The 23,212-nt window shown below is 45.2% G+C and overlaps 1 protein-coding gene across 3 annotated transcripts in view; it reads right to left on the minus strand.

Annotated features, from left to right (window-relative positions):
* Positions 1 to 917: 917 nt before the first annotated feature.
* The window catches only part of LOC138789694 (receptor-interacting serine/threonine-protein kinase 2-like), a 32,519-nt gene continuing 10,224 nt past the window's right edge, over positions 918 to 23,212 (minus strand). The window contains exons 9-13 of one of the 3 annotated variants that reach the window (XM_069968463.1): positions 16,548 to 16,607; positions 13,549 to 13,642; positions 11,507 to 11,608; positions 4,847 to 4,948; positions 918 to 2,669 (exon numbers count right to left, since the gene is read on the minus strand). In XM_069968463.1, coding sequence (XP_069824564.1) covers positions 2,365 to 2,669; positions 4,847 to 4,948; positions 11,507 to 11,608; positions 13,549 to 13,642; positions 16,548 to 16,607 — 663 coding nt within the window. In that variant the 3' untranslated portion in view covers positions 918 to 2,364. The remainder of the gene's footprint in view (positions 2,670 to 4,846; positions 4,949 to 11,506; positions 11,609 to 13,548; positions 13,643 to 16,547; positions 16,608 to 23,212) is intronic. The other 2 variants (XM_069968465.1, XM_069968464.1) reach the window with 2 other exon arrangements.

Below are 23,212 nucleotides of genomic sequence, written 5' to 3' on the forward strand. Positions count from 1 at the left end.
ACCACAGAGGGCCATAATACAGGTACATTCTTAGACTGAGTCTCCCGCCCTATAAGACTAATACTGTTGGATCCTTTATTGACAGGTACAGATGTTAATGATGAAAATGTCTGTACAACCCTGAGGAGTATGTTATCACTTTACTTTATTTGTCTTTAATTGAGAGTCATCTTCCAGCACTAATGCCTTGTAACTCAACACTGTCAACGCCAGTCGCAGTGGGGCAAAGGGGAGATTGACCAGGTAATCAAGACAGGCCTAATGAATGTCTGGTCGCCGCCTCTGTTAGGGCAGTCCTGTAAAATATTTTACATACATAGGTGGTAATGTGCCTACAAATAGACATATATAAACAGTATAATAAAAGAAAAATGTCCTTTTACTTTATAAGAAGAACAATAAAAACATTAAATAAACCAAATTTTAAAAAATTATTGTACAAAATAAAAACATATAAATATTATATATCCACAGACTCTCCTAAATACTAATATACAATAAATTCTACTATACACATAAATATAAATTGCTTGTCCTAAAAATTAAAAGGCCCTAAATAGCTATGCAGCGTTAAAATTATAGGGGTTATACGGGCAGGGGACTTTTTTGATATGTTAACTGATACAGTATGTAAACTTACCTCCCTGGGTCCTATGCCGCTGGCACTGGTACCTTATCTTGAGCTAGTGGCTGCAGCACTGTCTCGCCTCTTTCACTGATTGGCTGAGGGGACCTGCAAAGTTACAACCTCAGAATCTGAAAGCAGCTGCAGAGGTGGGCCAAATTGGTAAGGTAGTGGCGGAGGCATGGGAGCCAGGGAGGTGAGTGCAGTTTATTATTTTCAATCACCCTATCCCCGGCCATATATATATATATATATATATATATATATATATATAAATTTAAAAAAAGTCCTCGGCTCAGACAACCCCATTAGGAAAGTTATGGATGATGGAATGAGAGGAAGCAAAAAGCATGATGGAAAACAAAATTCCATCAAGATCAACCTAATCCTTCTGTATTGATCTAGCAAAATAAAATAAAAAACCCTTATCCCCCATACCTGGGAGAAATATTCCTTCCTCACTCTAAATATGACAGAATAAATCAGAATAAACTCCTGTATGATATTACATATATGTATTTTTTATTTAACAAAATTAAATAAAAACACTTTATAAAAAAATATAAAATGTTTTATTTTTTTTCTCTGTGAACACATTTTATGGTCTTCTGAATAATGCTATAATGTGATGGCATACTCGCTGTGTTAAAGCATTGTTAATAGCCTGTTAATATCAAAGAGGTTATCCAGCGCTACAGAAACATGGCCACTTTCTTCCAGAGACAGCCCCGCTCTTGTCTCCAGCTTGGGCGGGGTTTTGCTGCTCAGGTCCATAGAAGTAAATGAAGCTTAAATGCAAACCGCACCTGAACTGGAGACAAGAATCGTGTGGCCATGTTTTTGGAGCACTGGATAACCCCTTTAAGGCTGACAGGAAAAATGTTAGGCCAAGCTTTTGGTACGGTTTAAAAGGCATAAAGCAATCGCAGGCCTAGAGGCATTTTTTAGGTCCTTGGCAGCATTGGCAACTGGATACCGACTTATGATTGTGTTCATGTGGTACTGGTGGTATCCCTTTCCTCAGACCATCTAGATTTTGCAGTTGCAGATGCAGTAGTATTTCAGCTATAACCACACATGTATGGCATTGTGGGGGAAGTACAATGCTTGGGTAACATGCATATATATAATTTTCTAAGTGTTAAAGCTATGGCAATAACACTATAGCATTATGCTGCACTTAAGCACATATTAGTGTACCTGTTGGGAAACTGAAAAGGGAAAGAAGGCTGTAGCGCAATCCCTGTGCCAGGCACAGGGCCGGCTAGCTTTACTAACATTAGTGCATGTTGGCTTCCAGCAAATCCGTCCGAGAAGCTCAAATATTGCAAACAGACAAAAACTATAATTTTTAAGTGTGCTGGAAATATTTTAGAGGTGGTCACTTCCATCTTATGTGACTTATGTCCATTTATCCATTTCTTGCATGTCTGGCCATCAATCAGCTGATTATTCAGTCCATTTCTGTATAGAAAGGTGTTGTCACCATGAAGCAAAGTGTTTTATTGTGAATATACTGTAACTCTGGGTCTATCAGTCTTAGGAATACTACATAATGTATAGTCTTAGTCTCAGTTCTGAGTTAAGGTAGAACATTTGATTTACTTGCTTGAACATAAATACAAATTGTTGCAATTGTCTTGTGTGTTACACAGAACAAAAACTTGCTGGCTATGTTTCCAATATGGTCACCAACAGCACAAACTATTGTGTAGTCTTTGTTTTGTGGATTCCCATATTCATGCAAGATTTCTTGGGTGCATATAAATGACATTTCTTGAGCATAAACGGTCCAAAAACATCCTGGATGCCTCTTCACCCTTTTCAGAGCATGTTTCTATGCATTTCCTTATTCTGGCCTTTAACGTCCTTTCTGCATTGATATTTTCAGAATCATCTCGAGAGAGCACAAATTTGGCCCTCATGGTATCCATGAGATGGTTCAGGTGTCCTTCTGTCACTCTGTTCAGAATAGTTTCCAGGTTTCTTTTCAGAGTCTCAACATAGCTTGCACTCCAGACCAGATGTGGATCCGAAACACAACCTAGAAAAAAGAATTATATAATTATATAAAATATCTATTCAACTTCAGGAGCAGGCGTAGATTTTAGGGATGAGCGAACTGGCCGAGGATCGGATTCGTATAAACCTGAACTCTCGGCTTCTGATTCCCGCTGTCTGCCCGCTCCGTGGAGAGGGTGGATACAACCTTGAGGACTGCCTAGAAAACTGGGATACAGCCATAGCCATAGGCTGTGCCCCAGTTTTCTAGGTGGTCCTCAGGCTCCACGGAGCGGGCAGACAGCGGGAATCAGAAGCTGATAGTTCAGGTTCATACGAATCCGAACCTCGGCCGGTTCGCTCATCCCTACTAGATGTCTGCCATGATTTACACCTGTTTGCATGCCTCCTCCTTGCTCTGCTTTGCTCCCTCCCATGCTCCCCCCAGATAATAAAATTACATTTTATTTTCCATACATAATGAATTACGTGAAAAAGAAAAAAAAAAGAAAAGATACGTTTGATATCGTCATGTCAGTAACGACCCAAGCTATAAAATGATGCCATGCCGTGGATCCACATACTAGTAGCAGTGGTGCTGGAGAAGGGTCAAGCCCAGACAAGCATGGAGTACCTATAAAATGATGCCATTATTCATAAAGCACAGTGAATGCTGTAAGATTTAAAAAAAAAAAAAAAAACAACTGTGCCAGAATTGCTGTATTTTTTCAACCTATATAAAAAGAGATATATACATATATATATATATATATATATATATATATATATATAGATAGTAAAAATTGATATGAATAAAAAGTATACATACATATGTATGTATGTATATATGTACCTGCAAAATATGAGCCCACACATCAGCTCTTTAAAAAAAAACTAAAAGAAAATAAGAGAGCTATGGCTTAGAAAGTTGCGAGAATTTTTTTTTTTTTTTTTTAGGAAAATAGATTATATTGTGCCAAATGGTAATAAAATGGTAAATGGTAATTTAATATGCAAAATAAATAAATAAATAAATAAATAAATTATTTTAAAAAAAAAGAGCTAATAAAAGTTAATCAAAAGGCTATCTGAATCTCAAAATGGCACCAATAAAAAGTTACATTTGGAGGGCGACAATAAAAAAAAGTAATAATATTGCTTTGGCACTAACCCAAATAGGCCAGTCACTAAGGGGTTAATATTACTTAAACTAAGTTGATTAGCATAATAAATCTAGAATGAGTTTTATTTAGGGGCTTTGGTCGAGGTCTCAGTTGGGTCTGTTGTGAGGCCTGAACCATTTTGAAGCATTGTCTGGTGCCTGATTTGATTTAGAGGTATGGTCTGGGTCCTAATTTAATTTGGAGCATGTTCTGGGATCTCTAACAGTTTTAGGTCTGGTCTTAGGTCATAATTTATCTAAAGGTCTGGTCTGAGTTTTTAAAGCCAATGCCAGAAACAGACTATAAACACAGAACAGGTCATAAAGGAAAGACTGAGATTTCTCCTCTTTTCAAATCCATTCCTGCCATTGGCTTCAAATCATTGGCAGATAAATCTGTCTGTGTAAACACACCATTAATTTTGGGGCCTGGTCTTGTGTCTAAAAGAGGTTCAGTGGCCCTGGCTTGAGGCTGAATTAATTTAGGTCAGATCTGAGGTCTGTATTTATTAAGAGGGATCTGCTATGGTGGGAAATCATTTAGGAGTGTAAACTGGGGTTTGATGTCTCTCCTGTCCTCGTCCTTTATAAGCTATATGGCTGAAGAACGTGTTGGGTGCTGACAGTGCAGAAATAAAAAAAAGAGAAGAAGACATGCACTATGTTGTGGTCTGTGAGTCTTTAAGATGTTGTTATATTATGCTATATATAAGATGTATGCACCTCCCAATCTTGTACGAAGGGTTGATGGAGGGCTGCATCCACTGTCAGCTAATGGACCCCCACTAATTACATTTCTGGTTGTGTCCCTGGTGTCAACACCAGGTAAATTTAGGTAGATTTCAAGGCTCAGTGGGCACGGGTAGAGGGTCCATGGTAATGCTGGTAATGCTGGTAATGGTAATGTTCCATGTTTGCCAACTTTGGGATAAAAGGGAGGTTATTGTAAGTCCAATGCCCCACATACACTGGAAGCCATTACTGCCCACAGATTGTAGAACCTTTTCTGCTCTTTGCTTATTAGGACAGAATTCTGTGCCAAGAAAACATGCTTTTACCTGTTGCATTCCTGTGCATCCGGCTAACCTCATAATTCCTCTGTTGAGGACATGTGATAGGCATAGGAATATTGGTCTTGGAGCTTGAAACTGGCAGACTGGCTGGGGAAACAGAAAGAAACAGAATACTTGTAAACCCAAAGTCTGTGGAGAAGTAGTTTTGTACCAAAAACCCTGTTAAATTAATTTGAGAAACTGATATATAAGCCCAGATTTATCAATCTGTCTAAGGGTGCCTTCACACGTACCGTATCGCTGCGTTTTTAATGCTGCGTTTTTATCGCTGCGTTTTTGGTGCGATTTTTACATGCACGTTTTGATTTTCACATGATTTTCAGCCATACGGTACGTGTGAAGCTACCCTAAAACTAAAATTGTCTGGGTTTCGCCCATTGCAATTAGTCACAGCTCAGCTGTTATCTGGTAAAATGAACGTTGAGCTGTAATTGGTTGAACGCTTAGCAAAAACACACCGTTTTATTCTTGAAGTGATAAATCTGGGCCATAGAACTGGCATTGTTTAAATCTCCGAGTTATGTCAAGTCCAGCACAAAATATAAGTTACTGGCTTCAGGAGTATTCCTTTAAGGGTGTATTCAAATTCCACAACATTTAATACAACAGATTCCACACAGTGGATTTAGCTCTCTCCTTAGGCCATTTTCTGCTCCTCAGTGGGGACTTAGCATTTATCCCTCTTCACTCCTGTCTGGGCAACTTCAGCTCCACTGCAGCCTCTAGTCACTATAACATGATCACTAGAGGCAGGGCCGTATTAACAGCTGCTGCTGCCCTAGGCACTAAACCTGAAGATGCTACCATCTTGGGGAGCGTGGGGGAGAGTGGTTTCGGCCACATGCATTTCTCAATCGCATTTTTCATGTTTTTTAACTGCTTACAACATAAATGTCCACATTGAATCAATGATTAGAACCATCTGCATATTGTCTGAAGGAGTTCTCACCACAGGATTGGTAGATTGCTAGGTAATAGCTCCAGGCTTCACAGCCATACCAGACCTGAACAATAACGCCAGACCTGACCATACCTCCCCCCCACCCCCCTCAACAAGACACTAGATTTACTGGCAAGTCTGAACAGGAGGTGGGAGACTAAAGAAATAAAAAAAAAAAAAGGTTTCTTCCCCCTGCTCCCTGGTGTTGCCCCCCTGCAAGGTGCTGCCATAGGCACTGGACCATGGGTAAATACAGCCCTGACTAGAGGCTGCAGTGGAGAGGAAGATGAAATACCATACAGCTATGTGAGGGGAGAGGTGAGTGTTAGGCAGTGTTTCCACATTGTATTTTTTGTTAAAGACACAAAGTAGGAATGGAGTATTTTAGCATTTTATGGATAATCTTTCCAACTGTGCTAGCAAATCCAGGTCCCCAGGCTTCATTTACTTTTGTTTTTTTTCTGTCCCCTTTTTTTTTTTTTTTTTTTAAGGTATGAGTATCCTGAGGATTAAGCTGGCTAGAGTGGACTACACAGATGTCCAGTGCATTTTTTATATACAAAATGATCAGGGGGTGTGTTTTTTTTTTGTTTTTTTTAATAAAAAAAAAAAACACTGTTATATTGCGGGTTTTGTTTCACTTACAGGCTTACTATTAGGCTATGTTCACACTACGTATGAGACCGGCCGGTCTCTGTCCGGATCATCCCAGCCGGTACGGCAGTACCGGCCGGATTATCTTTCTGGCCGTAGTGTTCTGATGCGGGCGCATCCACTTGCCTGCATCAAAACTTGCCACTGCACACAATGAAGCAAGCGGCTGGAGCCGCTTGCTTCATCGTGTGAACTGACATGGGTTTCTACCGCTGCAATTCACTGAATTGCGGCCGCAGAAAACTGACATGTCAGTTATTTGCGGGTCCGCATGGGATCCCGGCCAGAGCGTATACGATGAGTATACGCTCTGGCCGGGATCCAATTGAAGTAGAGGCAGTGTTTACAGGCACATAAAGTACGGTCGTTGTTGCCGATGGCAACAATGGCCGTATTTATATGTAGTGTGAACATAGCCCAAGCCTGTAAAATGTCTAAAATTACTCTTTATATTATTACCTCAGAACCCACTGTCATAGAGGTACTGGGGGGGGGGGGGGCAAGGTACCATCAGTCCCATAGAAAGAAAAAAATGGTTCTCCAGGTCTGGGGCAGTAACAGTTTAGTATTACTAGGATGGGAACAGCCAAAATACTAAAATACTACTAGGCTGCTGCTGTTTTGCTTTTTACCTGGCTGGATATGGAAAAGAGAGGGAGACCCCTCTTCCCTTTTTCTCAAGACCATGAGCCTTCTGAGATCTTAATTTATTTAAGGGTCTGGTCTCCGATTAAGTTAATTTTGGGGCCTGGTCTCACATCTTAATACGTTCAGTGGCCCAGGCTTGGGCCTGAAATAATTTGGAGGTCTAAAGAATGTATTGGGTGCTGATAGAGGGTTGCATCCCTAACGTAGGCAGAGTACTGGTACTTCTCCAAGTCTGAGTACTATGTTCACGATATGAGATGCGTTTTGATATGGACATAGTGGGGTATTACTTGTTTTTAAAGTGACTATATCGCCAGGCCCAGACTGAAGCACTTGAGGCGGGCCGACCCACCCTTAGTGGAAAGAAACTCCAGTCCCTCCATGACGTGACTCCATTAAAATCAATGGAACCCTATCATAGAGGGGCGGGGGGTTCCTCCCACTAAGGGTGGATCGGCCCGCCTCCAGTGCTTCAGCCTGGGCCTGGGCCTGGGCCTGGTGGTACAGTCAATTTAAGGTGACAAACCCACTTAGCGGGTCTGCAGCGAGTCTCCATGCTGCGTTTTTGCAGCGAGACTCGCTGCAGATCCCGGCCCTATGCTTTTAATGGCAGACAAACACGCAGTTTGTCTGCAGCCCACCCCATTAACCCCCCGGCCGCCGGAGCTGATACTTCACCTGATCCCGGCTTCGGCGGTTCCCGATGTCTTCAGCAAGCCGGAGCGGGGACCAGGTGAAGTATATGCTCCAGCCAGCCGCCCGCAGCCCCGGCCGCCCGATCGCCCCCCCGCAGCCCCGGCCGCCCGATCGCCCTCCCGCAGCCCCGGCCGCACGATCGCCCCCCCCCCCCCCGCACACCGATCGGGGCTGCGGGGGGGGGGGGGGGGGGCGATCGGGCGGCCGGGGCTGCGGGGGGGCGATCGGGCGACCGGGGCTGCGGGGGGCTGGCTGGAGCATATACTTCACCTGGTCCCCGCTCCGGCTTGCTGAAGACATCGGGAACCGCCGGAGCCGGGATCAGGTGAAGTATCAGCTCCGGCGGCCGGGGGGTTAATGGGGAGGGCTGCAGACAAACTCGCAGCAGGGATGTACATCCCTGCTGCGTGTTTGTCTGCCATTAAAAGCATAGGGCCGGGATCTGCAGCGAGTCTCGCTGCAAAAACGCAGCATGGAGACTCGCTGCAGACCCGCCAAGTGGGTTTGTAACCTAAATGTCTAATTGGCATGTAACAATAATAGTAGAAAGACACTTGCACTGACCACTTGTAGTCCTTTTTATTGTTCAGTGTGCATCCACTGTCACACCCCCACTAGTTACATTTCTGGTTGTGTGATCTCAGGTCCAGGTAAATTTGGGTAGATTATTAGGGGACATGGGTAAGGGATCCATAGCAATGCTAGTAAATATGTTCCATATTTGCCAACCTTAGGATAGTGAGCCCATTGTAAGTCCAATGCCACACATATACCAGGAGCCGTTACTGCCCACAGTTTGTAGAACTTTTGTGTTTTTTGATTTTCAGGACAAAACTCTTCAATATTTGTGTTTATTAGGTATATTATAAGTGGTAAAAGCACTGGCGGAACTACCGCCGTAGCAGCCATAGCGGCTGCTACGGGGCCCCGCCGCATCAGGGGGCCCGTGACGCGGGTCCCGTGCTCCTCCTGACCCGGCGACTCCTTTCCCCAACCATAGGGAAAAGGAGTCACTGGGCCAGGAGGAGCACGGGACCGACCGACAGCGCTCCTGTCAGTCCCCCGTCTGATGCGCGGCTGCCGGGGGTGTCGTGTCCTATCCCCGGCAGCGCGCGTATCATAGAGCTCTCTGTGTGCCGGAAACGCGGCCGCAGCACAAGCCCACAGAGAGCTCTATGATACGCGCGCTGTCGGGGATAGGACACGACACCCCCGGCAGCCGCGCATCAGACGGGGGACTGACAGGAAAAAGGCTCGACGGGGGAGCGCGTTGTAAGGTGAGTTTGTTTGTTTTTTTTAAACCTGCTTTCCGGGGGGGGGGGGAGGAGAGAGAAGGGGGCATCTATAAGGGGGATGGGGAGAAGAGGGCATCTATAAGGGGGATGGGGAGAGGGGGACATCTATAAGGAAGGGGGGAGAGGAGGGCATCTATAAGGGGGATGGGGAGAGGGGGGCATCTATAAGGAAGGGGGGGGGGGGAGAGGGCCATCTATAAGGGGGATGGGGAGAGGGGGGCATCTATAAGGAAGGGGGGGAGAGGAGGGCATCTATAAGGGAGGGGGGATAGGAGGGCATCTATAAGGGAGGGGGGGATAGGAGGGCATCTATAAGGAAGGGGGGAGAGGGAGACATCTATAAGGAAGGGGGGAGAGGGGGACATCTATAAGGAAGGGGGGGAGAGGAGAGCATCTATAAGGAAGGGGGGGGAGGAGGGCATCTATAAGGAAGGGGGGAGAGGGAGACATCTATAAGGGGGGGGGAGAGGGGGACATCTATAAGGAAGGGGGGAGAGGAGGGCATCTATAAGGAAGGGGGGGAGAGAGGGCCATCTATAAGGAAGGGGGGGAGAGGAGGGCATCTATAAGGAAGGGGGGAGAGGGAGACATCTATAAGGGGGGGGAGAGAGGGCCATCTATAAGGAAGGGGGGAGAGGGGGACATCTATAAGGAAGGGGGGGAGAGGAGGGCATCTATAAGGAAGGGGGGAGAGGAGGACATCTATAAGGAAGGGGGGAGAGAAGGGCATCTATAAAGAAGGGGGAGAAAGGGCCATCTATAAGGAAGGGGGGGGAGAGAGGGCCATCTATAAGGAAGGGGGGGAGAGAGGGCCATCTATAAGGAAGGGGGGGAGAGGGGGCATCTATAAGGAAGGGGGGGAGAGAGGGCCATTTATAAGGAAGGGGGGGGAGAGGGCCTGCTATAAGGAAGAGGGGGAGAGGGGGCATCTATAAGGAAGGGGGGGAGAGAGGGCCATCTATAAGGAAGGGGGGGGGGGAGAGGGACATCTATAAGGAAGGGGGGGGGAGAGAGGGCCATCTATAAGGAAGGGGGGGAGAGAGGGCCATCTATAAGGAAGGGGGGGAGAGGAGGGCATCTATAAGGAAGGGGGGGAAGAGGGGGACATCTATAAGGGAGGGGGGAGAGAGGGCCATCTATAAGGTAGGGGGGAGAGGGGGCCATCTATAAGGGAGGGGGGAGAGAGGGCCATCTATAAGGGGGGGGGGAGAGAGGGACATCTATAAGGGAGGGGGGAGAGGGGGACATCTATAAGGGAGGGAGAAGGGGAATCTATAAGGGAGGGGGGAGAGAGGGCCATCTATAAGGAAGGGGGGAGAGGGGGACATCTATAAGGGAGGGAGAAGGGGTCATCTATAAGGGAGGGGGGAGAGGGGCCATCTATAAGGAAGGGGGGGGGGAGAGGGGGACATCTATAAGGGAGGGAGAAGGGGGCATCTATAAGGGAGGGGGGAGAGGAGGGCATCTATAAGGAAGGGGGGAGAGGGGGACATCTATAAGGGAGGGGGGAGAGAGGGCTATATATAAGGGAGGGGGGACATCTATAAGGGAGGGGGGAGAGAGGGCCATCTATAAGGAAGGGGGGGAGAGGGGGACATCTATAAGGGAGGGAGAAGGAGGGAACATCTATAAGGAAGGGGGGAGAGGAGGGCATCTATAAGGGAGGGAGAAGGGGGCATCTATAAGGGAGGGGGGAGAGGAGGCCATCTATAAGGAAGGGGGGGAGAGGGGGAGAGGGACATCTATAAGGGAGGGGGGGGGCAACATAGGGGGAGAGGGGGCCATCTATAAGGGGACAAGATAGGGGAGAGGAGCACAACATAGGGGAGAGGGATATTATAAAGGGACAACATTGGGGGAGAGGGGAACATCTATAAGAGGACAACATAGGAGGGGCCATCTATAGGGGGGGCAACATAGGGGACCATCTATTAGGGGACAACATGGGGGGCATTTATAAGGGGGACAGCATGGGGGGCTTCTATAAGGGGGGCAACATAAGGGGGCTATTTATAAGGAGGGGCGACAGAGAGGAGGGCCATATAATAAAATGGGATCACATAGAGTCAGCCTTCCCACTAAATGAGGGTGTAAAGGGGCCAATGCAGATGTGCAGTATAGAGAGATGAGGATGGTGCCAGTGTGAGGAGACTAATATGTTTTTTCTGGCAGATTCTGTGGATTTGTGGCTCGGAGAAGGAGATGGAGAAGAAAATGAAAAGGGAAGAACTCCGATCAGAGAAGGACCTGTGTAGAGCTGAGTGTTGATGGCGTAGTGGTCGATCGAGAGGGGGTGGGCGGGGGGGGGGGGGGCCCAATCAAAAGTTTGCTATGGGGCCCAGCCATTTCTAGTTACGCCCCTGGGTAAAAGCATGGGATGTATGGTCTGTGCCAAGAAAGACATGTTTTTACCTGTTGCATTCCCGTGCGTCTGGCTAACCTCACAATTTCTCTGTTGAGGACATGTGATAGGCATAGGAAAATTGGTCTTGGAGCTTGATACTGGCAGACTGGCTGTGGAAAGAGGAAGAACAGGTTACTTATGAACCCTAAGTCTGTAGATAAGTTGAGTTTTGTACCGAAACCCCTGTTACATTAATTTGAGTAACACTTAAAGGGGTAGTGCACCAAAAAATGTTTTCTTTCAAATCAACTGCTGCCATGAAGTGCCAGAGATTTGTAATTTACTTCTATTAAAAAATCTCAAGCCTTCCAGTACTTATCAGCTGCTGTATGCCCAGCAGGAAGTGGTATTATTTCCAGTCTGGAGAGCAGGAGAAATTTTCTATGGGGATTTGCTCCTGCTCTGGACAGTTCCTGACATGGACAGAGAAGGCAACAGAGAGCACTGTGTCAGACAGGAAAGAAAACATCACTTTCTGCTGGACACACAGCAGCTGATAAGTACTGGAAGGCTTGAGATTTTTTAATAGAAGTAAATTACAAATCTCTGGCACTTCATGGCAGCAGTTGATTTGAAAGAAAACATTTTTTGGTGCACTACCCCTTTAAGGCAAAACTGATATATAGGCCCAAATTTATCAATCTGCCTGAAAATAAGACTTTGCCCATAGCAACCAATCACAGCTCAGCTTTCATAAAAAGCTCTAGTATAATGAAAGCTGAGCTATGATTGGTTGCTATGAGCAAAACCAGACAGTCTATATTTTAGACAGACGGATAAATCTGGGCCATAAAACTGGTATTGTTGAAATCTCTGAGGCATGCAAAGTACTGCACTAGGCAAAATACAATGTAGCAGTTTTAGGAGTATTCCTTTAAAAGGTATATTTAAATTCAAAACCACAGCAGATTTAGCTTCCTCCTTGGGCCATGCACTAAGCGAGGGTGCATATTGCATCACTGGTTACTGTACAGGAGCCCAGATTAGGGGGGATTCTCACTCAAAGGCAGGAGGTTCCTGCTCTTGGGCTGAGCCCCTTGTTATACAGACGCATCCTGGCTTGCCTTATGCCAAGAAGGAGTCAATGGCAAAGTTATTCATCATAACTGGACTCCACTGCTTCAAGTATCTACCACTCTGTCCGTAGAATGATATTTTCTCATGTTGCTCCGGATGTTTTGTCCTAATTAACCTTGTACTTGTGTTCAGTTTTTAATTTCTTCCTTTAGGCTATGTTCACACGACGTATATTTTCGTAAAATCACGGCAGTTGTACAACAGCTGTGGTTATTCCGAAAATATACGTTACCTTTCCTTCTATGGGATCCCGGCAGGAGTGTAAACAGATAGTATACGCTCTGGCCGGGATGCCTCGCGGCGCCGCAAAGAGCTGACATACTTCACCGAATAGCGGCTGCAGAAAACCATGCACATTATGGAGTGAGCGTCTCCGGCTGCACGCTTTATAGCGTACAGTGGAGACTTCTGATGCGGGCGCGCACAGATGCGTGCGCGCCAGAACCCTGCGGCCCAAAAGATCATCTTTTCAGAGACCGGCCGTTCCATGGAACGGCCGGGTCACGGAACGGCCGGTCTCTTACGACGTGGGAACATAGCCTTAATATATTTAAAGGTTTCTATTGAGTTCCTTTTTTTCCTTCTTTCTTCTAGACTATACAGATTTTTCTGATATATTTTATGCTTCAGACCATCCACCATTTTTGTAGCCCCTCTTTTGAACCGTTCTATTTTATCAATAATTTGTAGGTGAGGCCTCCAGAACTGGACACAGAGTTGAGCTCTATACAGTGGCATCACAATCTTCTGGCTTATCTCTTCCTATAGAGGAGATAAGCCAGCACCAGCACTGCTAGGAGAGATAACTGTCGGCTGAACAATTGGCCCTCAGTTATTAAAAGTGTATGGCAATGTGATGCTGTTTATTGAAGCTGTTCTGTACTGTCTGTGGATTCGACACTACAGGATCGAGTACAAAGGTAACACATAGCCCTGTACCAAAAAGTTTTGATTATAGTATAAATGCTCTCACCACTTCTCTTCTCTTTCTTTGTCCCAGGTACTTCAGGCCTCTCTTCAGGTACGCTCTGAGTTCTGCTCCTATGGCTCCCAGTCTGCCAACTCTCCTGCAAATTATACAAATACATCTATTTGATTTTTACTTTTAAATGTATTAAAACACAAACACAGAAGCAAAAACACTTCCTATGCTAACATGCTATCAATAACTGATGGATAATATAATGGATAATTCTTTCCTCAATATGTACAACTGTCAGATCCCATGATTAGACATTAATGGCATATGCTTATTACAGAATTATCGGAAAGATTCCCTTGAACCATTTGGGTGTTCTAATGATAACCTGGGGGGGGGGGGGTCTGGGAATCGTAGACCGGTTAGCAAACACAGACCCGAAGAGCGGTAGTAAGAGTATTTCACATAGCCAAGAGAGCACACAGTCCATGTATCTAATAGGCAATACTATTAGGCTGGAGGCAGTGGCGTAACTACCAGGGTCGCAGCGGTCGCTGCTGCGCCCTGGCCTGCCACAAGGGGGGGCCCGCGGGGCTCGTAGGGCCCCCGAGGCCCCCCCATCAACCACTCATGTGACCGCAAGCATTTTTTTTGCTTGCGGTCACAAGAGGCCAACTATGTCTGCCCCGGCTGATGCGCGGCTGTCAGGGGTGTCGCGTCCTATCCCCGGCAGCGCGCGCATCATAGAGATCCCTGTGGCTGTGACTTCCTGCACAGTGAGCGCACGTTAGAGAAGCTCCCTGTGCAGGAAGTTACAGCCACAGGGATCTCTATGATGCGCGTGCTGCCGGGGATAGGACGCGACACCCCCGGCAGCTGCGCATCAGCCGGGGGCAGACAGAGTCTGAAGAAGGAGAGGATCGACGGGGGAGCGGGTTAGGTGAGTTGTGTGTGTGTTTTTTTTGTTATTTGCCTGCACAGGGCCATCATAGGAGGAGGGGGGGGGTTTGAGGGGGGCCATTATAGGAGGAGGGGGAAGGGGGGGTTTGAGGGGGACCATCTATAGGAGGAGGGGGGGTTTAGGGGGCCATCTATAGGAGGAGGGAGGGTTTGAGGGGGGCCATCTATAGGGGGGGGGTTGAGGGGGGCCATCTATAGGAAGGGGGGTATCTATAGGAGGAAAGGGAGATGGGGCCATCTATAGGAGGAAAGGGAGAGGTGGCCATCTATAAGGAGGGGGGAGAGAGGGGGCCATCTATAAGGAGGGGGGGAGAGAGGGGGCCATCTATAAGGAGGGGGGAGAGAGGAGGCCATCTATAAGGAGGGGGGAAGAGAGGGGCCATCTATAAGGAGGGGGGAAGAGAGGGGGCCATCTATAAGGAGGGAAGAAAGGGGGCCATCTATAGGAGGGAGGGGGAGAGAGGGCCATCTATAGGAGGGAGGGGGGGAGAGGGCCATCTGTAGGGGGTGGGAGAGAGGGTGCCATCTATAAGGGGGGGAGAAGAGGGGGCCATCTATAAGGGGGGCATCTATAAGGGGGGAGAGGGGGCTATCTATAAGGGGGGCATCTATAAGGGGGGCAACATAGGGGGAGAGGGGGCCATCTATAAGGGGGCAACATCAGGATCATCTATAAGAGGGGATACACAGAGGGGGCATCTATAAGGAGGCTACACAGTGGCGGGCGTATACTATAAGGGGGGGTCACATACAGTCAGCCAACCTACTAAATGATGGCGTACAGGGGCCAATACAGATGTGCACTGTGTATAGAGATGAGGATGTGCCAAAGTGAGGAGCCTAATATGTTTCTCTGGCAGATTCGGTGGATTCATGGCTCGGAGAAGTTCTCATAATGGCCCAGGGCAGATGGAGAAGAAGATGAAAAGGGAATAACTCTGAGAAGACCTCCCCTGTGAGTCACCTGATATAACTGCTCTGTAATGTATATGGAGTACAGAACCTGTGTACAGCTGTGTCAGCCTCTATATGACTGGATGAGGTGATAGTGATCTGTGTACAGTGGATGTTATTCAGTAGCAGCGGTGGTGTTAGTCAGTATGTGGTAGTATTAGTCAGTATGTTGTAGTGTTAGTCAGTATGTGGTAGTGTTAGTCAGTATGTGGTGGTGTTATTCAGTAGCAGGGGTGGTGTTATTCAGTAGCAGGGGTGGTGTTAGTATGTGGTGGTGGTATTAGTAGCAGCGTTGGTGTTAGTCAGTATGTGGCGGTGTTAGTCAGTATGTGGTGGTGTTCGTCAGTATGTGTCAATGTCAGTATCAGCGGTGGTGTTAGCCAGTATGTGGTGGAATTATTTGTTACTTGTTATCTGGTACTGTGTTTTTTATTGGTCTTAGTATACAGGATTTGGTCAGTAACAATATGGTGGTGATGAGAGTAGTTGTGGTGTGGCGGTAATATTTCCTTCCTATATACTGGTAATATTGGTCTCAGTGTATGGCGGTAATATGTATGGTGATAATATTTTCTCTTCCTATATGCTGGTGTTATTGGTAATATCTGTCTTGGTATGTGTATATATATATATATATATATATATATATATATATATATACACCAATAGCATTACTTGGTCGTGAAGGGGGGGGGGAATTGATCTCTCGCACCAGGGCCCAGGAGACATTAGCAACGCCCCTGGCTGGAGGCTTTATATTCCCTTTAATATTCATGTGATTGGCTACCAACATCGGAATCTCTCAATTTGTGCACAATTATATGGGGATACAAACAAAATAATTAAAAACATAAATTCTGGCATTAACGACAATACATCTATGGGAACATGTGTATCAACAGTAACTCAATTTAAAACCACACTAGTATTAACCAACTAAAAACATATCAGGTTGATGCTAACAAATCATAATAATAATAATAATAATAATAATAATAATAATTATTATTATTATTATTATTATTATTATTATTATTATTATTCCTATATATAAAAATATAAAATTATTAAATGAAACAATAAGATGATAAACTAATTCAGAAAAAGAAAAAATATATTTTCTCTATAAAGCTCCTTACATCTAGAAACCTGATATCAAACTGCATGGATTTCTCCTTGATTTGCTGGAGGGCCCTCTCCTGGAAAAAATAGTAATTGCAATTAGTATCATTCACTAGCAGTTTCCTTGTGCAGAGAGATATGCTGTATGTTCCATTTACACAGATCAGCAGTATGTACCCACAGAATTGTAAAGTGCTGAGGAACATGTTGGCTCTTTCTCTCTCTCTCTCTCTCTCTCTCTCTATATATATATCTATCTATATATATCTATCTATCTATATATATATATATATATATATTTATTTATTTTTTATTATTATTATTATTTTTTTTTAATTGTGTCCCAATATATCACACTATAACCATATTTTAATACCTTTATTACACTTGTTTTATAGCCTGTTTTCATTGGCCTGCCCTGCAAAGGGGTATAGCTAATACAAATATCCATACAAAGTGGATATTCCAGGCAATTTTTAGGCAGTAGCTATTAGTTATCGTGGGCTCAAAAGTGCTGGTCAAGGTCATGTACATAGTGTATTTTGTTATGTACTTTTATTAGGGTTAAATATTAATTTATACCTGTTATTATATTTCTCTAAGCAGCAATGTAAAATGCTGCACTTTAGCATGGAATAGGTGCAGCAAGGTGGGGAGTAGGCACCTAATTTATCATGGTTTATGCCTGCAAACAGCAGGTGTGTATTTTTGCGCAGTATACAGTATGTACACCAGGCTTAATAAACATCCCTCAATACTTTTGGTGGTTATTTAACCATGTTTGTTGTGTAGGGCACTGTGGGGCAAATCTACATGCCTGTCTTTACCTATTCTGCTCTGGAGGCAGTTGTTACAAATGTATTATTATTATTATTATTACTATTATTATTTATTTGCCTGTTTTTTATTTGTATTTGCAGGCCTGTTAGATTGCAAAGTTCCTGGTGTAGCTAATATATGGTCTGTTGTATGCCGCTGTGATGCAATTTTTTGCTGTCACCACTTGATGACTCAGCAAAGATACATAAGATATTGCTAGCAGGTAGTGCCTGTCATGAAACACTTATAGTTTAAGGCTATAGAAAAGAAATAGAAAAAAATGTAACTGCTTTCCTCTAGAAACAGTGACACTTGGCCTTAGTTTCTGTGTAATATTGCAGGCCAGTTCTATTTAACCTCCTAAGGACGGAGCCAATTTTCGTTTTTGCGTTTTCGTTTTTTCCTCCTTGTGTTTAAAAGGCCATAGCACTTGAATTTTTCCACCTAGAAACGCACATGAGCCCTTATTTTATGCGTCACTAATTGTACTGTACTTTGCAATGACAGGCTGAATTTTTGCATAAAGTACGATGCGAAACCAGGAAAAAATTCAATGTGTGGTGAAATTGAACAAAAAAACGCATTTATTTTATTTGGGGGGGGGGGGGGGGGGGGTATGTTTTTTTTTACTCCATTCGCCCCGGGGGAAAAACTGACTTGTTATGCATGTTCCTCCAGTCGTTACGATTACAATGATATATAACATGTATAACTTTAATTTTTCATATCTGATGGCCTGTAAAAAATTCAAACCATTGTTAACAAATATATGTTCCTTACAATCGCTCCATTCCTAGGCTTATAACGCTTTTATCCTTTGGTCTATGGGGCTGTATGAGGTGTCATTTTTTGCGCCATGATGTGTTCTTTCTATCGGTACCTTGATTGCGCATATACGACTTTTTGGTCACTTTTTATTACATTTTTTCTGGATTTCATGCGACCAAAAATGCGCAATTTTGCACTTTAGGATTTTTGGCGCTTACGCTGTTTACAGTGCGAGATCAGGAATGTGATTAATTAATAGTTCGGGCTTAGTATTGAGTATGCATTGAGGAGAAGTTTTTTAGACTTATTAGATCCTTAATTAATGCATTGATTTGGGGCAGGAGTAGAGTTAGAATGAAAATGGAGATGTTACATATCCCAAGAGAGAGTGGCGGTCTGGGAGTTCAAGACATAAAAAGATACTGGTTGGCCTCGCAAGTATATTGGCTAGTGAAATATAGATCTAGTTTTTTTTTAACCGATTAGGAGTAGGAGGGGGCATTCAGAATTGGGATATATTTCAGAATATGGAGGCAGGTATCTTAGAAGTGGGGACCATGGTAAAGTCAATGGACCATGGTAAAGTTGCTTATAAAGGTTTGGAAAGAGCTGAAGAGGGCACGGGGAATTAAAGGGCTCTGTGATTTTGCGCCACTCTGGGGGAAATTGCATCTAGACAAAATTAGTAAGTTAGAGAATGCAGGGAGGCTATATGGATTAGGGATTCAGAAAGTTGGTGATTTTGTAAGGGGGGATGAAGTTAAAAGCTGGGTAAGGGTAAAGGAGGAATTTAATATTGACCCTGAGCTATGGTTAGAGTATGAGGGTTTGAGAACAGCATTGAAGGCAGATCTAAAACAGAAGTCGCTGCAAGTGGTGGAGCAAGACTGGATGGTGGGGAAATTAATCGGTCAACATATTAGGAAGAAAGAAATGTCGTTTTTGTATAAACACTTGAGTAATGATGTAATAGACTCCTCTCTTAGACTTAGAACTGGTCATAAATGGCAAACAGAAATTGAAGAAGAGGTTAACTGGAATTGGTCCCTAATTTTTAAGAACATAAAAAGGTTCTCCAGGTCCGGTAATCACCAGCTTGTACAGTTTAACCTGGTTCATCGTCTTTATTATACTCTGGTTTTTCTGTACAAGATTGGGTATAAACCCCACGATAAGTGTCCTAGATGTGGAGTGAGTGGAGCTGACTATATACACATGTTGTGGGCCTGTGATAAGTTTTTTCAATTCTGGTCTTCTGTTCTTCAGAGAGTTGAGAATGAGATAGGAGTGAAAATACCGAGGAAGGTTCAGTCTGTTCTTTTGGGTGATACTGGCGGCATAAAAATGCAAAGGGAAAATAGGAGAACCATAGTGAGATTAATTTTTTATGCCAGGCTGGTGTTAGTGTGGAACTGGTTATCAAAGGAAGTGCCAAATGTGAGAGACTGGGAAAGATGTGTTACTATGTACGAAAAATATTATTGTTGAAGGGTTTTTTTTTTTCTTCCCTCTTTTCTCAGCGGACAGGGGTGGGGGTGGGTTTGAGGAGATTTAGCTATACAGGTGTTTTTATTTTTTTTATTTGGTATGATTTGTATTTATGTATTTGAAGTCTGTGTATGCTTCTTCTTTGTTATTTATTTATTGTTGGAAAGAACAAAAAAGTTAAAAAGGTAAAATAAAGTTTAATATAAAAAAAAAAATTAATAGTTCGGGCGATTACGCACGTGGCGATTCCAAACATGTTTATTTATTTATTTACTTTTATTTAAAACATTGGAAAAGGGGGGGCGATTCAAACTTTTATTAGGGGAGGGTTTTTTTTTTACTAATAAGAACACTTTTATTTATTTTTTTTACACATATACTAGAAGCCTCCCTGGGGGACTTCTAGTACATACACACTGATCTCTCATTGAGATCTTTGCTGTATACTTATACAGCAAAGATCAATGAGATCGGCACTCGTTTGCTTTAAGCTGCTGCAGCCGAAAACAAACAAGTGCCGAGCCGGGATCAGCGCCATCCTGGCGGACACCCCGGCCGGCTGAAGACACGGAGATCGCTCCTCCGGGACAATGTCCCGGGGGGGGGGCCATCTCCACCACTAGACACCAGGGAAGAGCTGCAGAAGGAAATCGGATGCAGCTGTCAACTTTGACAGCTGCATCTGATTAGCGGGCACGGCGATTGGACCATGCCCGCTAATAGCTGCGGTCCCGGGCTACACCCGGGATCGCGGCGGTTCAGAGTGGGGTCGCCGCGTGGCCCAGTTCTGAACACCTCTTACGGACGCATGATGTACGGGTACGTCATGTGTCCTTAAGAGGTTAAGTGACTAGATCTGAGATGTTATACAACACAGAACTGGATAATCCCTGTCATGAAAAATTTTTTTTGACAAGTTATCAGGAATGTCAAAAGGTATTGATCACAGCAAGTGTCACTGCTAAGACCCACTGTGATCAGGAGATATAGTCAGGGAGAGAGCATTGCTGGCGTGCAGTCGGCTTCCTGACTGTATCCCCCTAATGCCTAATACAAACAATGTAAGTCTATGAGACTACATTATTAGAATTAGTGGCCAGACAGGGAATGCCCCCTTGGAGTTTCCTCTGTCTGACTACTAAAAATATCACTGGTATGTGCATTCCATTCCTAACGTATAAGAGAGTACACCGTAGTCATTATCAGCCATTCAGTAAAGAAAATACACAAGCAGACACATAACTGTATCCTTTCCAAGATGGATATCAGCCAGATCTACTGATTTAGGTGGTACCGGCAGGTGTCAGGAAAAAGCATGAATCGGGCAGCTGGATGTGTCTGTCTGTTGCAATAAATGTCTTGTATTATATTAAACTAACTTCATATACGGTATTCTGCACCCACTGGACCCCTATATCTCACATGTTATTCAGCGATAACAGATTCCTCCTTTTCACCCTGTGGACGACTGTCTGCATATGGTGTCATGATTGTTTGCAATATGTAAAATGTATCTCTGGCATTTAAAAAACAGTCACTGTCAAATAACTATAAACTGTTATTAAAGAGGAACTCTAGCATAGCATAATTGGTGGGTGAGTGGTCAATATGGTGCCTCACCATTTTGAATTGGACCAGGGGCAATATCTGCATTTAGTTTGTATGTTCTTAGAGGACAACCTCTTGCAGGAAAGAGCTACTGCGCAGACCTATTGCCTGTTTCCCTTACCAAAAACAGTTGATCACTAGGAACTCTTGTTAAAAAAGGGGGATGGGGGGTTGTCACATGTTCCATTATAACTCACTCATGAATTCCTTTTTTTTTATGATTGTAATTTTGAACAGTGGAAAGGAAGGACGGTTAGGGACTTTTTCTTGCAGTTTTTCTTTAAACTGTACACAACGTAATAAATGTCAGAACTGGCAACACCCAGCAGTCAATTGCAGAAGAAAAATCCAAACAACCAGAAAAGAACAATTTAACCCCTTCTCCTATAAAATATTCAGGGCCTTAATGCCCAAGCGACCTTTTATGTTTTTCCATCGTTTTCATTTTCCATCAATATAACCATGTTGGGGATCAGTGGCATAGCTACAATGGAGGCAGACCACACAGATGCTATAGGGCCCAGGCCCGCCTGACAAAGCATGGCCTGTCTCCAGGGAGCTACAACAATGAAAGTAAAACACATTGTACGAGAGCCGTCCGCAGGCCTGCAGCCAGGGCCGTCTTACCCATTGGGCAGGGTAGGCGGCTGCCCGGGGGCCCTTGCATCCTAGGGGGCCCCTGCCCTTTGTGACATATCTGTATTTTTCGCTTTATAAGACGCACTTATAAAACTAAGTGCGTCCTATAAAGCGAAGACGGCTCCCAAGCAGTGCTGAGCACCGCAAGGAAGCCGTCCCACCCGCCCCCTATATTGCCGCTCACTATGCATATGCATAGTGAGCGGCCCTGAGCGACCCGCCCCGCCCGCCCCTTCTATCGCTTTTCAGCTGAGCCGATCAGAAGCCCAGGAAAGTGCAATGAGCAGCACTTTCCTGATCTTCTGATCGGCTCAGCTGAAAAGCGATAGAAGGGGCGGGCTGTGTGGGCTGTCCAGTTACTCACCCGTCCGCCGGCCCCAGCAGCTCCTCTCCCGTCATCGCGTCACTCCCGTTATCCTCCGGGCACAGGCAGCGGGGTACAGAGACGCTGCCTGTGTCCCGGAGTGTTGTGCAGCCTCTATCATTCATGATACAGGCTGCAGGACACTTTCGGCACAGGCAGCGTCTCTGTACCCCGCTGCCTGTGCCCGGAGGATGACAAGAGTGACACGCTGACGGGAGAGGAGCTGCTGGGGCCGGCGGACGGGTGAGTAACTGGTTTGTTGTTTTGGGGGGCACTGACTACTATGGGGGGCACTGGCTACTATGGGGGGCACTGGCTACTATGGGGGCACTGGCTACTATGGGGGCACTGGCTACTATGGGGGGCACTGGCTACTATGGGGGGGCCTGACTACTAAGGGGGCACTGGCTACTATGGGGGGCACTGGCTACTATGGGGGGCACTATATGGGGGGATTGGCTATTATGGGGGGCACTATATGGGGGGATTGGCTACTATGGGGGGCACTATATGCAAAGATGTGGGGGATTTGATGGCGGCAGTTGGGGGGGGGGGGCAATTCGCACCTCTGCCCAGGGGCCCACAATGCTGTTAAGACGGCCCTGCCTGCAGCACTCCTAGTTCTCCTCCTCTGGACTCAGCGGCACTCACAGGGACTTAGAGCAGCCCCTAACCAACACACACACTATCCGAGAGCCACTGTTAGGAATTGGCCTGTAGAGTGCGCAGGGCCTAAGGAGAGAAGGGGACTGTACAGCAGGAAGGATGGTAACTCTATCACTGCCAGTTAGAAGTCACCCAGCTTTCCCAGCATCTTGTATAATGTAGGTCTCTCAGCTTTCCCAGCATCTTGTATAGTAGTAAGTATCATGGAGGTCACCCAGCTTGGTGTTTCAGAGCTGCCCCTACCAGCAGGGACTCCAAGTGGCCTGCTTCACCTGAACCCATCCTCCCGACCTCAAGGCACAGCATCTCACAGCCGCCAAAGGGGGGCAG

This window comes from Dendropsophus ebraccatus, chromosome 4 (assembly GCF_027789765.1).
Source record: "Dendropsophus ebraccatus isolate aDenEbr1 chromosome 4, aDenEbr1.pat, whole genome shotgun sequence".
Classification (NCBI taxonomy): Eukaryota; Metazoa; Chordata; class Amphibia; order Anura; family Hylidae; genus Dendropsophus; species Dendropsophus ebraccatus.